Source organism: Penicillium citrinum (assembly GCF_028827155.1).
Source record: "Penicillium citrinum strain IBT 23319 chromosome Unknown utg000001l:1.0-4955037.0:1.0-4956770.0, whole genome shotgun sequence".
NCBI lineage: Eukaryota > Fungi > Ascomycota > Eurotiomycetes > Eurotiales > Aspergillaceae > Penicillium > Penicillium citrinum.
This window is the reverse complement of record NW_026622686.1, coordinates 4,308,447-4,321,170: the sequence shown is the minus strand read 5'-3', so window position 1 is coordinate 4,321,170 and position 12,724 is coordinate 4,308,447. Positions and strand designations below refer to the sequence as shown.

At 46.6% G+C, this 12,724-nt stretch overlaps 3 protein-coding genes across 3 annotated transcripts; 1 reads left to right on the top strand and 2 right to left on the bottom strand.

The window, feature by feature from the left end:
• Positions 1–601: 601 nt before the first annotated feature.
• Positions 602–4,088, bottom strand: N7469_001629 (endopeptidase La; the record flags this gene model as incomplete). The annotated part of the gene is made up of 3 exons (XM_056640549.1): positions 602–760; positions 825–1,042; positions 1,124–4,088. 3 exons carry the CDS (start codon positions 4,086–4,088, stop codon positions 602–604), a joined length of 3,342 nt encoding a protein of 1,113 aa, XP_056506306.1.
• A 781-nt stretch (positions 4,089–4,869) lies between these two features.
• On the bottom strand, positions 4,870–5,898 carry N7469_001628 (intradiol ring-cleavage dioxygenase; the record flags this gene model as incomplete). The annotated part of the gene is made up of 3 exons (XM_056640548.1): positions 4,870–5,496; positions 5,554–5,700; positions 5,887–5,898. 3 exons carry the CDS (start codon positions 5,896–5,898, stop codon positions 4,870–4,872), a joined length of 786 nt encoding a protein of 261 aa, XP_056506305.1.
• A 2,068-nt stretch (positions 5,899–7,966) lies between these two features.
• N7469_001627 (ABC transporter ATP-binding protein) lies at positions 7,967–12,240 on the top strand (the record flags this gene model as incomplete). The annotated part of the gene is made up of 9 exons (XM_056640547.1): positions 7,967–8,041; positions 8,109–8,296; positions 8,352–9,008; positions 9,062–10,242; positions 10,301–10,476; positions 10,546–11,075; positions 11,130–11,245; positions 11,298–11,485; positions 11,572–12,240. The coding sequence occupies 9 exons, from the start codon at positions 7,967–7,969 to the stop codon at positions 12,238–12,240; spliced, it is 3,780 nt and encodes a 1,259-aa protein (XP_056506304.1).
• Between the last annotated feature and the right edge of the window lie 484 nt (positions 12,241–12,724).

The following is a 12,724-nucleotide window of genomic DNA, read 5'->3' as shown; positions in this document are numbered from 1 at the left end:
TTCGATCCACTGCAAGGTTGGATGTCTCACAGCCAGCAAAAGGACTTTGCAGTAGCCAGCAGCAGCAGATGATGGAATTGGATAAAAAAAAATATATAAGTTTAGAGATAAAAAGTTGATATTAATCATGAAACTAGAATTAAGATAAGATTTATCCCAGTACGCACACACACAAAAAAAAAAGGAAATAAAATCAAAAAAACTGCGTTGCTGCCTGACATTTTCATGCCTGATTGAGGCTGACAACGCAGAGATGCTGATATACTATAGTTACTTGATAATATAGTATAGTACAGGTAAAATAGGATAATATAGATAGTATAGATGATATAGTAATATAGGATATGATATATGGATGCCAATATGGCATTCAGGGAGTGGAATTTTGGGCTTGGGGTTAATGCTAATCAAAGGTCTACCCGCAACTCCAGTCCATGCAGAATTCCATGGATGTCAAGACGCCATGTACATCCCATAAAGATCAAGAAGAATGATAAAAAAAAACAGAAAGAATAAAAAAAGAGGAAAGAGACAAAACTGTACAATAATTCACACATATGTACCGGAGGAACGCGTTTCCTCGATTTCCATTAAAGACATTTCACTCATCACCCTCATGCTGCTCTGCCTTACCCTCCGGCTTGGCCAACATCTTTTGCCAGGCCTGACGAGCACTGTTGTGATCAAGATCAGAGAAGAGGATATCGAACACTTGAGAGTACCAAGAGACAGGGTGACCCTCGATTCCCTCCTTGATGTTCTAAGAAATAAACCATATTAGCATTTATTCATCTCGGATCTTCAGAAGTCCGTTAAAAACTTACCGCAGGCAATTCTAGCCAGTCAGACAAGTTGTCCGCAGGGAAGATAATCTTGCTTGCACCGGCCCGACGAGCGGCCACTGTCTTCTCTCGCAGTCCACCAATACGCATGACCTTGCCAGTCACAGTCAACTCTCCGGTCATAGCTACAGTTGGGTCGAGAGAGTGGTTCAAAGCAAGAGATAGCAGCGAGCTGGCCATGGTGATACCAGCTGAGGGGCCTTTAAAATTTATCAGTTAGCATTTGGCATCATTAATAGAACAAGGGGCATTAGAGAGGGGTGGGGGAGGAGTGAACTTACCATCCTTGGGAACAGCACCTTCGGGGCAGTGAAGATGTACCTTGGCCTTCTCAAAGAATTCATTCTCCGGGAACTGCTTCACCATAAGAGACTTGGCAAATGAATACGCAATGTGCGAAGATTCCTTCATGACATTTTGTAGGTTTCCGGTAATATCCAATCCTGGCCGGGATCGGTGGTTGAGAACGCTCTCCAGAATACACTCGACGTAGAGTGCTGCGCCGCCCATGCTGGTCCATGCGAGACCCATGGTGACACCAGGAGGGAACTGGTCGTACAGGCGATCGGCTGTGAACACTGGAGGCCCAACATAGTCCTTCAAGGAATCTTTGCCAATATCGAGTGTCACTTCCTCGGGAACCTTGAGGCCCCGACGAGGAGTTTCAGTGGTGGACTTCTCAGGTTCAATTGGTGCTTGGGCAGGATCGGCGGATTCATGCTCTTTGTCCTCTGCCTGGGCAACCTTGCCCTCGTCAGTAAGGGCCTCCTCCTCAGGAAGAGCCTCCTCGCCCAGGTCCTGAATGATCTTGAATGCAGCCTTGCGGTAAACCTTCTCGATCTGTTTCTTCAGGTTGCGGACACCGCTCTCTCGGCAGTAAGACTTGATCAGTTCTTCAATGGCCTCGTCTTGGAGGCTCACATTAACGTCATTAAGACCAGTCAGCTCCTTAGCGGCTGGTGCGAGGTAACGCTTGGCAATAGCCATCTTTTCATCGGCAACATAGCCAGAGAGCTCAATCAGTTCCATTCGATCTAGCAATGGTCGGGGAATGGTATCGGTAAGGTTGGCGGTGCAAACAAACAGGACCTTGGAAAGATCCACCGGAACATCCATATAATGATCCAAGAAGGATGAGTTTTGCTCAGGGTCGAGAAGTTCCAGCAACGCAGAAGAGGGATCGCCTTGGTGACCACGGCCAATCTTGTCGATTTCATCAATCAGGATAAGGGGGTTCTCGGTTTGACACTTCTTCAGCGCTTGGATGATTCGACCAGGAAGAGCACCGACATAGGTACGTCGGTGACCCTTGATCTCAGCAACATCCGTCAAGCCACCAACGGAGAAGCGGTAGTATTGTCGGTTCAGAGCGCGCGCAATCGATTTTCCAATACTCGTCTTTCCAACACCAGGAGGTCCAACGAAGCACAAAATCTTCCCCTCGACAGTTCCACGCAGCTTTCCAACGGCAATGAATTCGAGAATGCGGTCTTTCACGTCCTTCAAACCATAGTGATCTTCGTCCAACACAGTGACTGCATTTTTGATCCCGAAATTCTCAACGCTCTTCTGACCCCAAGGGATCTGAGTCAACCAGTCCAAGTAGTTACGAGTGACGTTGAACTCAGACGCGGCGGGTTCAAGATGAGCCAGCTTGTTGAGTTCCTCTTCGAAGACCTTCTTGACTGCCTCTGGCATAGCAAGCTTCTCAGCCTTCTCCTTGAATTTCTCGACGAGCTTTTCCTTGCCATCCGACTCAATGCCAAGCTCTCGCTTGATTCCCTTCATTTGCTCCATGAGCCAATATTCACGTTGACGTTTTTGGATCTTAGCCTCAACATCTTTGGTAATCTTAGATTGCAGTTGTGCGTTCATCAGCTCCTTCTTAAGCACAACCAGAGCCTTTGGAAGACGCTCCTCGACATCCATGGTCTCGAGAACCTCTTGCATCTCCTTAAGCTCGCCTGCTGAAACTGCAGCAGCAAAGTCCGCCAGTTTAGCAGGCTCATCACTCAGGTTACCGGGGAATTGGTCGGTATAGAAAGCAGAAATCTGGTCGCGGAACAGGGGGTTTAAGGTGGCGATCTCCTTGCACACATTGACGATCTCACTGGTGACCGCTCGAATAACAGGGCTCTTTTTGTCGAATGGTTCCTCCGCAAGATTCTCGACATTCACAAGGCTAACAGGGTATTTTCGAAGGAAGGATGTAGGCTCATAGTGGTACTTGGGCGCATTTTCTGGGGCTCCTTCCTCGAAGCTAGCCACAACATCGCCCCTCTTTTCAGTTTCATTCTCTGGTGACTCCGCATCTTTCTTCGTCGTGGCGGGAGGGATCAACTCGGAAATTTTGATGCGGCGATGTGGGTATAGCACAGCTGTCACACCAGTAGATTCTCCGCGGAGTGGATATGCTGCTGTGATCTGGGCAAAAACACCGGTATCGTACACGTCGTCCATATTCTCAATTACATCGCCATCCGCATTGTCATCTTTGAACAGAAAAGCACCCACGTAAGGTTGGCCACGCTTCATCATGTCCTGAATTGCAAGGGCAACATTCGGGTCGCGGATAGTGATCGCCTTGTAGAAACCAGGGAATAAGGGACGCTTAGCGATAGGGATTGCCATCACTTGGGGGTATACATCTGGAACTGCCGGTTTCTGTAAGGCCTTTTCTCCGGAGCCCTTTTTCCCTTTCTTCCCACTATCATCATTTCCACCGGAGCTGCCGCTGCTTGCAGCACTAGGCTTGGAGTCGGCTTGGCTGCCACTAGGTGGAATAGGAGATGGAGATTTGGTTGAATCTCCTTTGCCATCAGATCCATTAGCATCCTTCTTTGACTCCTCTTCTAGCCCACGTTGCTCCTTGTCGTTGGATGACCGGTCCTTTCTCCGCCCAGGGCCTGACTGTTCCGCCACCTTCCCAGAGTCCGCGGACTTCTTCCGTGATTCGGAACTTTTATCAGTATCCTTGGCATCCTGAAATTCAGTCTGTGCCTCATCCTCCTGCTTCGGGTCAGGGTCGTTTTTAGGGTCGTCTGATGGAGGCTTCTCTTTCCGAGCGATTGAGGTCGACGAGAATGTGCGGGGAGCGGAGAGAGAAGGTCGGCCCAGCCGGCTCGAGATTAGCGATGATCGAACTGTCGCATTGTTTCTAGGGATGGATAGAACTGTTCGACGAAGCAAAGGACGAGATGTTTGGTGGAGCGCAGCTCTCCAGGGGAGGGTCTGGCCGCGGAGCATGCTATTGGAGTCTCTGGCGGGGAGCTGTCGGAGAGAGTTCTGAGTAAAATGCGGTAGTAAAAAAGATGCAAGGTAATGGCCTCTAACCGCCTCTCGCTGATATCAAGGAATTAAGAGGAGAAAGACGTATGATTGAAGTGGAAGAGGGATAGAGAAGAGCTGGTGGTCCGTCTTCGGAGCTCGGGGTTCCCAGCCTACTCGTGCTCGGCTCACCTTTTCGGACAAGGCAGAACAATGATCCGTTGATTCCGCCTTCCCCTTTTGGAGTTTCGGGGAAGCTTCTGGCAGCCCTAACGATCTTATCTTTGTTGTCCACGTGACCTACGAAGGAATGGACATTTCATTTTTCGGAGAGCACGAGACCCCTTCAATATTGCGACTATTGATAAAAATGACATCTTCTAGTAGAGGCAGTATAGCTGCGTATTGGCGAAGCTCTTATTCCTGGGCCAAAATATCTGGAGATTCAAACGTTCGTCACTGCGTTTTCCAACATTTATAAGCTGCGAACAAGATCACTGGACATCAGTGAATATCCATTATGCGCGAGTGAATCCAGATATAATATTCATTCGAAAACTAATAAGCCCACTGTACTTGTATCGCCTTATAAAAGCGATTCTACATTATGTGTCACATAAGGAAAGATACCTATTAGGGACAGTGTAATATAAGTCTAGCAAATCTATTCTCTCTGGTAAAGTTCTCATATTCTTCAATCGAGAAACATTCACTCTAATGCTGTCCATGGCTGCTCTTGGACGTGCGAATGATTCCCAACTTAACGTTTTTTCTCATAATATCCCTCGGAGGCATCGAGAGCATAAGCAGCAGCTTGAGCACCTGGGCTTGGGGTCACCGTAGGCAAAGCACCAACGACATTAACGCTACCACCAGTGGTTTCGGCAGGTGTAGCAGATGTGTTGACGCCAATCGTGATATATCCTACCAGACCATCGCTCAGGGATTCTCCTAGCTGGGAAACAGAAACCACTGCAGAGTATCCGCTTCCATTGGCCGAAGAGTAGAGTGAATCTTCGGCGTTAATAGTGCGGTTCAAGGTAGAATGGTGGGCCCTGTATGGGGCTTCCTGGTACACCGAGTTGATAAGATCCTCTTCAAAGAACAGCTGACCTAGGTGCTGAATGCCGGCTACACTATAGCCTGAGTCCTTGCCGGTCAATTTTGTTTGGACGGTCACATGAATATGAGTCGTGCGAGAGATGTAGTAAACCGGAAAGATGGTCAGAAACTCTGTCATTCCGGCTGAGTCGGTTCTGGCAATACCACGTAGGAAAGTTTCGTTGTTAGTGGTACCGTCCTCGCGGGTGGACCAGCCATCCATTGGCGATGCAGTATCCGGGTCAATGCCGGTGAAGCCAGCGTATGTACCAGTGGCATTGCAAGCCTTTACAAGGTCAGTTGAATCTATAGGAGAAGAAATCATTCAGAATGGTACACATACCCAGATTGTCAACCAAGCATCCGGAAGAGGCTCGCAAGTTTCGACATCGATGATACCAATATCGAGATAGAGATCAATACCTTTCTGGTCTTCGCGAACATCGTGGCGGTGCAGCTCGCCATCAATCCCATAGGGACCCCATACAGTCTCAGGGGCAAAGGCGCAAGTAGAGTTTTAAATGATTGAAAACACATTGCGAGCTGCTAGTGAGCGGCTACTGGAAAGACCTCGAGCTGCCCTGACGCTTCGCAAGGCTGTCCTGTCGTCTTGAAATAGTCAACTCTTGACGAGCTTCCAGTTTTGATGCGCAAACATTAGATCGGGCATGCAGACCCCCATGGGCATTATGACGCATAATATTAGAGTGATCAACGATTTCAGGGTGAGCTAATCCTAATTTTAGTACTGAATGCTATATTTCATGCCTCGAGTCAATTGGCTCTCACCCGAAATGCAACCCGCTCCTAGGCCAGCAGCCCATAGAAAGAAAGTTGCATACTATCCAATCCAATTTGATAGAGGAAACGAGGGAATAAGTTGAAATAACCCTATAACACCGATATTGGATCATTTCGGTGTTTTATATGTAATTTGATATACTATAGCTCCGTAATTCCTCATAGTCCATACATAATTCGTATAGTTGGCAAGCCACAAAGCTTGGCTGCTGGGTGGCCTGCCTCTTTGGGCATCCACAATATCAACAAGCCAATCAGAAGACTTGCTGGAAGGCTTGGTGGATGAGTAATCGGCTTAAGCTCGGACGGACAATCCCCTTATTGATCCTCCCCGAGAGGGTCTCCTGTTGCGCGTTTTCCAAATCCTGCACCTAAATTCCCAAATTCCTTATATCCAAGTAAAGACAATGCATTCAATCACGCTGCGATGGCAAACTTAAGTCAGCGACCAGTGTCGCCACTAAGTCGAATTCGATCAATGTGCGAGTCTCCATAGATATTATGGAGTCTGTCCTTGCCTGCTTCCAGAACTGGATATGGAATTACAGTACAACACTGTTATTCTGCTTTATCCTGCAGATATCGAACTTTAAAAGGCTAGGGCGACTGCGCATGCCTTTTCTAGAACAATAGTACAGCCCCAGTCTCTTGACGATGGATTCATCGCAGTTCGCGTTTCCATCTCTGGTGCTGGGTTTGGTTGTACCTTTCAGCCAACTATACTGGCATTACAGGCCCATATCACGAAGCCCCAGCGCGCTGTAGCTATCTTGAATAGGAATTTTTTTCCGATGCATGGGCGGTGCATTTAGACTCTCGATATCCGCTGCCATTCTGCAAGCTATGCTACGCGCAGAACTTCCTCCTAAATCACATTATCTGGCTGGGTCATATAATTCGCTTCCAGCACAGTCAAACCTCCAGTTGCCACAGACTATGATTGCATACGCCAAGGCATCGCATGCGGTCTTCTTATTTCAGGTACCTTTGGTCGGAGTGTGTCTGCTTTCGTGTGTACTCATTCGCGATCACGACCTCGAACGCCCACAGGAGGTCGAGAGATATTCAGGGAAGAATTCTCTCGAGTCAGCAGACAAGACAGAATAATTAGTGACTCTTTTTGAACTGAAAGTATTGCTCTCATAATGGTTATGGTCTTCAGCCCACTTCTGCTATTGACTCCATGGCTAGTGTCCCATGTACTCATAGCCCGTACATATGTAGCAAGCGTGACTTTCAATCCCCCATACAAATTTCCTCAGCCACTTATCTTCATCCCAGAAAAATATAGTAAGCCACTGCCTTCTCTTTCGAGACGCCGATGGTACCTGATTAAGGTGGGATCATGGGAGTTATCTACTAGTGAATAGTTCCACCTCACAGTAAAAAATTTCGGGTACGAGCGACTTTAATCACGATAGCAGGATACGGCGGCTGCATTTCGTCACCTATGAATTCGATGCTTCGTGGTCAATTTTTTTTCCGCCACAGGTATTGGCAGTGAAGCCGCCTCTCTTATACTACGTAATCAAAGATCAGCCCGTAATTTAGGGTTGACTCCACTCGGCCCCCGCGGAACCCGAGAATTAGCCTCACATCAGCGCCAAGAAACGGCCAAGATAGAACAAGTTAGTATTTCAACCGTTGAATAACTTCCCAGATTTCTTTGCTGGCATTTTTCTCGGTATCCGCGGGGCCCCGTGCCGAGATATCTGATCAGAGGATGCCTAATCAATTTCCTATCCACTGACGACTTATAACTGGCACTTCCATCCAAAGATTCTTAAGATGGAGATCAATCAAAGTAAATCGCATTCGGAACTTGGTGACGCAATAAGTTTACATCTTTAAAAACTTCCGATTACCAGGGGGTGTTCAATCTGATTTATTACATGTACTAATTTTGCGACTTAAATCGGTCCTATTGTTGCGAGTCTCCTGGTTGTGCCTGGGCCATGGCTTCTGATCCAGAAAAGCCCTCTGAGGCCGGGAAGACAGAGAAAGGCAATGGTACTTTCCAGGCATATATGGTATGTGCCTAATATTAATATGACTATATTGTTAGTGCACTGTCAAGGCATATTTAACCGTTAGTAGAGGATTTTCCGTTATGCTACGCATAAAGAATTAGCGCTACAAGCCATAGCCTTTCTATGTGCAATCGCATCTGGTGTGGGAATGACTATGGTCAACTTTGTTTTTGGTCGATTTATCACTCTTGTCACAGACTACGTCTCCGGAGCATCAACACCGGAGGCTTTTCGTAGTGGTGCCGGACGGTTGGGGTACGTCTTTTTCCAAAAGCCATCGAATGCAGTGTGCTAATTGTTCATTCTCAAGACTCGCCTTTTTCATTATCGGTATTGGCCGATTCTTTCTGACCTATTGCTACGGCACATTTTTCACAATTGCCGCATTTCGAATTACTCGAAATATCCGACATACATATGTGAAAGCTGGACTTAGCCAAGAGGTAGCTTTCTTTGACAACAATACTAGCGGATCGATTGCTATGCAAGCTACCTCTAATGGCCGCTTGATACAAGCTGGAATATCCGAAAAACTAGGCCTTGTGATCCAGGGGTTGTCGACACTCATCTCCGCCTTCATTCTCGCATTTGTCACACAGTGGAAGTTGACTCTCATCACATGCTGCATTGCTCCAGCTACACTGCTAGTGATAGGTACAGCCTCAACCATCGATGCATCAATCGAAACCAAGATTCTTCAAATTCAGGCAAAGGGTGGGAGCTTTTGTGAAAGTGTTTTGTCGAGCGCACGTACCGTTCATGCCTTTTCCTTACGATCCAGGTTAATGGGAGAGTTCGAGAAATATTTACAGGAGTCACGACGGCTAGGAAACAAGAAGAGTCCGCTTTTCGGTTTTCTTTTCTCTGCAGAATACTCGATCATATTTGCTGGATTCGGTTTGTGCTTCTGGCAAGGTATTAAGATGCTAGCAAGAGGAGGCATCAAGGAGCCTGGCGATATTTTCACGTTTGTTAAGCCCCAACCACCCTTGTCGATCCATCTAACGGTTTACCATCTAGCGTACTCATGTCAGTAATTGTGGCTTCGACTAGCTTGACTTCAATTGCACCATATATAATTGACTTCTCTCGAGCCGCCTCTTCTGCTTCCGAGCTATTTCGGCTTATTGATCGAGAGTCAAAGATTGACCCGCTTGATGAGTCGGGTGAAAAGCCACTTCAAGTCACAGGGAGTATTGAATTTAAGAATGTTTCCTTCAGCTACCCTAATCGCCCTGGAGTAACGGTTCTCGATAACTTTTCTTTGCATATTCCTGCTGGGAAAGCTACCGCACTTGTTGGTGCTAGTGGATCAGGAAAGAGTACGATCATTGGAATGCTGGAGAGATGGTACAACCCAATTTCTGGTGCAATTGAATTAGATGGGAAACCTACGCACCAGCTACAACTTCATTGGCTAAGACAGCATGTTCGACTTGTCCAGCAGGAGCCTGTTCTATTCTCTGGAACTGTCTTCGAAAATATCGTCAATGGTCTCGCAGGTACTCAGTGGGAACACGCTTCTCAGGAGGATAAGCTATCCCGAGTCCAAGATGCTGCCAAAATAGCATTTGCTCACGAATTCGTGTCTGCTCTTCCAAATGGGTACGACACGGTTATCGGTGAACGTGGTGGCCTACTATCGGGAGGTCAGAAGCAGCGTATAGCGATAGCTCGAAGCGTTATTTCTGAACCGCGGATTCTACTACTTGACGAGGCGACGAGTGCGCTTGACCCTCATGCAGAGGAAGTTGTCCAACGTGCCCTCGACAGCGTGTCTAGTGGACGTACTACAGTGACAATCGCTCATAAGCTGTCGACCATTCGCAATGCCGATAATATTGTCGTTATGGATGGAGGTCGTATTCTTGAGCAAGGTACACACACAGAGCTCATGGAATCGAATGGTGCCTATGCACGACTAGTAGGAGCACAAGATCTATCGGTGGCAGATAGAGATAACGAAAGCGGTTCTTCAGATTCACTATCCAAGGTGTCCAGTGAGAACTCTGCAGAGCTGGTCGCATGCTCCACGCAATATTCAACATCAACAAAAGAACGGATGACGCAGCAGTCATCTAGAGACGACTTCGACAATTGGAAAAAGGTTGGTTTCCTCCATACTGTAGCCAGGCTGGTTAGGTCTACTCCTGAGCTTGGATGGACTTATTTCACCTTAGTGTCAGGATGTTTGATGGCGGGTGAGATATACCTCATTTTGATTGTGCGATGTATTGAAATAAACTAACCGAGATCCAGCTGCTGCATATCCAGGCCAAGCTATATTGATGTCAAGGTTTATTGAAGTTTTCAACTTGAAAGGGTCAAGGATGGAAGAACGAGGCAACTTTTTTGCGCTTATGTTTTTTGTCATGGGGCTTGGTGCTCTTGTGGTGTACTTTGTCATGGGATGGTCTTCGAATGTCGTCGCTCAGGTATCAACAACCAGTACTATTCCACAAAAGACGCCATTTGGACTCCCTGCTAATATTACTTTCCATTAGACTTTGAACCAGAAATTCCGCAGGCAAATGATCAATGACATGTTGAAGCAAGATCTACAATTCTTTGACCGAGCTGAAAATACGACTGGTGCTTTAGCTAGTCGAGCCGACTCCTATCCTCAGGCCGTTTTTGAACTCATGGGGTTTACCATTGCTTTGATCCTTGTGTCTGCTGTTGGCGTAGTGACCTGTTCTATTCTTGCTTTGGCTTATGGATGGAGGCTCGGTATTGTGCTTGTTCTTGCTGGCCTGCCCCCACTGATTATGTCGGGATATGCCAGGATAAGAATAGAGTCAGCAATGGATTACAAAATCTCCAAGAACTTTGCGACAAGTGCGTCGATTGCCTCGGAAGCAATTAACTCGATTCGAACAGTATCATCGTTGGCAATCGAGACCAAGGTCTTGGAGCGATATACCCAAGAGCTTGACCGAGCAGTTTTGTCCTCTACAAGATCGATATTTATGACCATGTTACCTTTTGCATTTGCACAGAGCGTGGAATACTCTTTTCTCGCATTGGGATTCTGGTTCGTGCACTATAATCCACTGCACCTGCTGGTTATCATCGCTAACATATACAGGTATGGGTGTCGACTGGTCTCATTCGGCGACTTGACCATGGGTAATTTCTTCACTGCATTTTTAGCTGTCTTCTTCTCTGGTCAACAAGCCTCTATTCTATTTGGATTCGCAAGCAGTAAGATGCCATGAAATTTGATCTTGAGTTCTGGTATTTAACCATTATCTAGGTATGACGAAGGCTACTAGTGCCGCTAATTATATCTTCTGGCTTGAGGAACTTCAACCAACGATCAAAGAGACCAAGGAGAATTCCGAAGTCGGCCCTGATAAGTTCTCGTTGCTTGAACTACAAAATCTGCACTTTTCGTATCCTTTGAGGCCATATGCTCACATCCTTCGTGGCATTAATCTGCATGTAAGTTTGGTCATTCTATGAGCCCTTGAATATCAAAGCAGATAGAAGATGAATGAAAATTAATACTCATGTCTGAATTTTCTTAGATTGAAAAAGGTTCTTTTGTGGCCTTTGTAGGTGCGTCTGGCTGCGGAAAGAGCACGATGATCAGTATGCTTGAACGCTTCTACGATCCAGTTGTCGGTAGCATACAAGTTGATTCCAAGTCCATTGAGACGATGAACCCGGAGCTATACCGCAACGATGTCTCTTTAGTACAACAAGAGCCTACTCTTTACCCAGGCACAATCCGAGATAACATCTCCATGGGACAGACAAGGGAAGAACTAGCGACTGATGCAGAGATCGAATCGGTGTGCCGAGCTGCTAATGCTTGGGATTTTATCAGTTCATTGCCGGATGGTCTTCAAACGCTCTGTGGAAACAATGGAACGCAGCTGTCAGGTGGACAACGGCAGCGTATTGCAATAGCACGGGCATTGCTGCGCAACCCGCGCCTTCTTCTATTGGACGAAGCAACAAGTGCTCTGGATACGCAGTCTGAGCGGGTTGTACAAGATGCCTTGAACAACGCTGCGGCCGAGGCTGATCGAATTACTGTTGCTGTTGCGCATCGTCTGTCCACTATACGACATGCAAATATGATTTGCGTATTTGACGGCGGCAAAATTGTGGAACAGGGAACACACGAACAGCTTCTTGCTTTGGATGGGACGTACAAGAAAATGTGCGAATCTCAAAACCTCACATCGTAGACCAGTTGAAGCAGCTGGATATGATGTTTTCTATAGTCCTTTAATGCATCGAATCAATTTCATTAGAACCTTCCAATTGAAGTGTCCAGAAGTGACGGTATATATATCATATGTAAGATACCTACCGCAGATAACCGAGTGAGGAAATACTTCGTAGTATTTCGTAGCCTAATAGAAGATTCGCCAATTCTGACCAATCGATACATCTTCAAAATATATTGATGTTTTTATCTTCAACCATCCTACCATTCAACGAGATATTCTCAAAGATACCATTGAAATTAATTGTTTGATGTTGTATACTTCGCCTATCCCCGGCATACCGCTATATTACATCATCTCCCCATTTGGAATAGCGTGTGCACGTGACTCCAATCTTCTCCGACGAGAAGCTTCTTTCGCGAACCCGCCGAGTGGCCCATTAATTGGAAAAGATTATTGGGATTCAATCGATCAAGTCTTTTCTTTTCACCTGTGGCCTCAT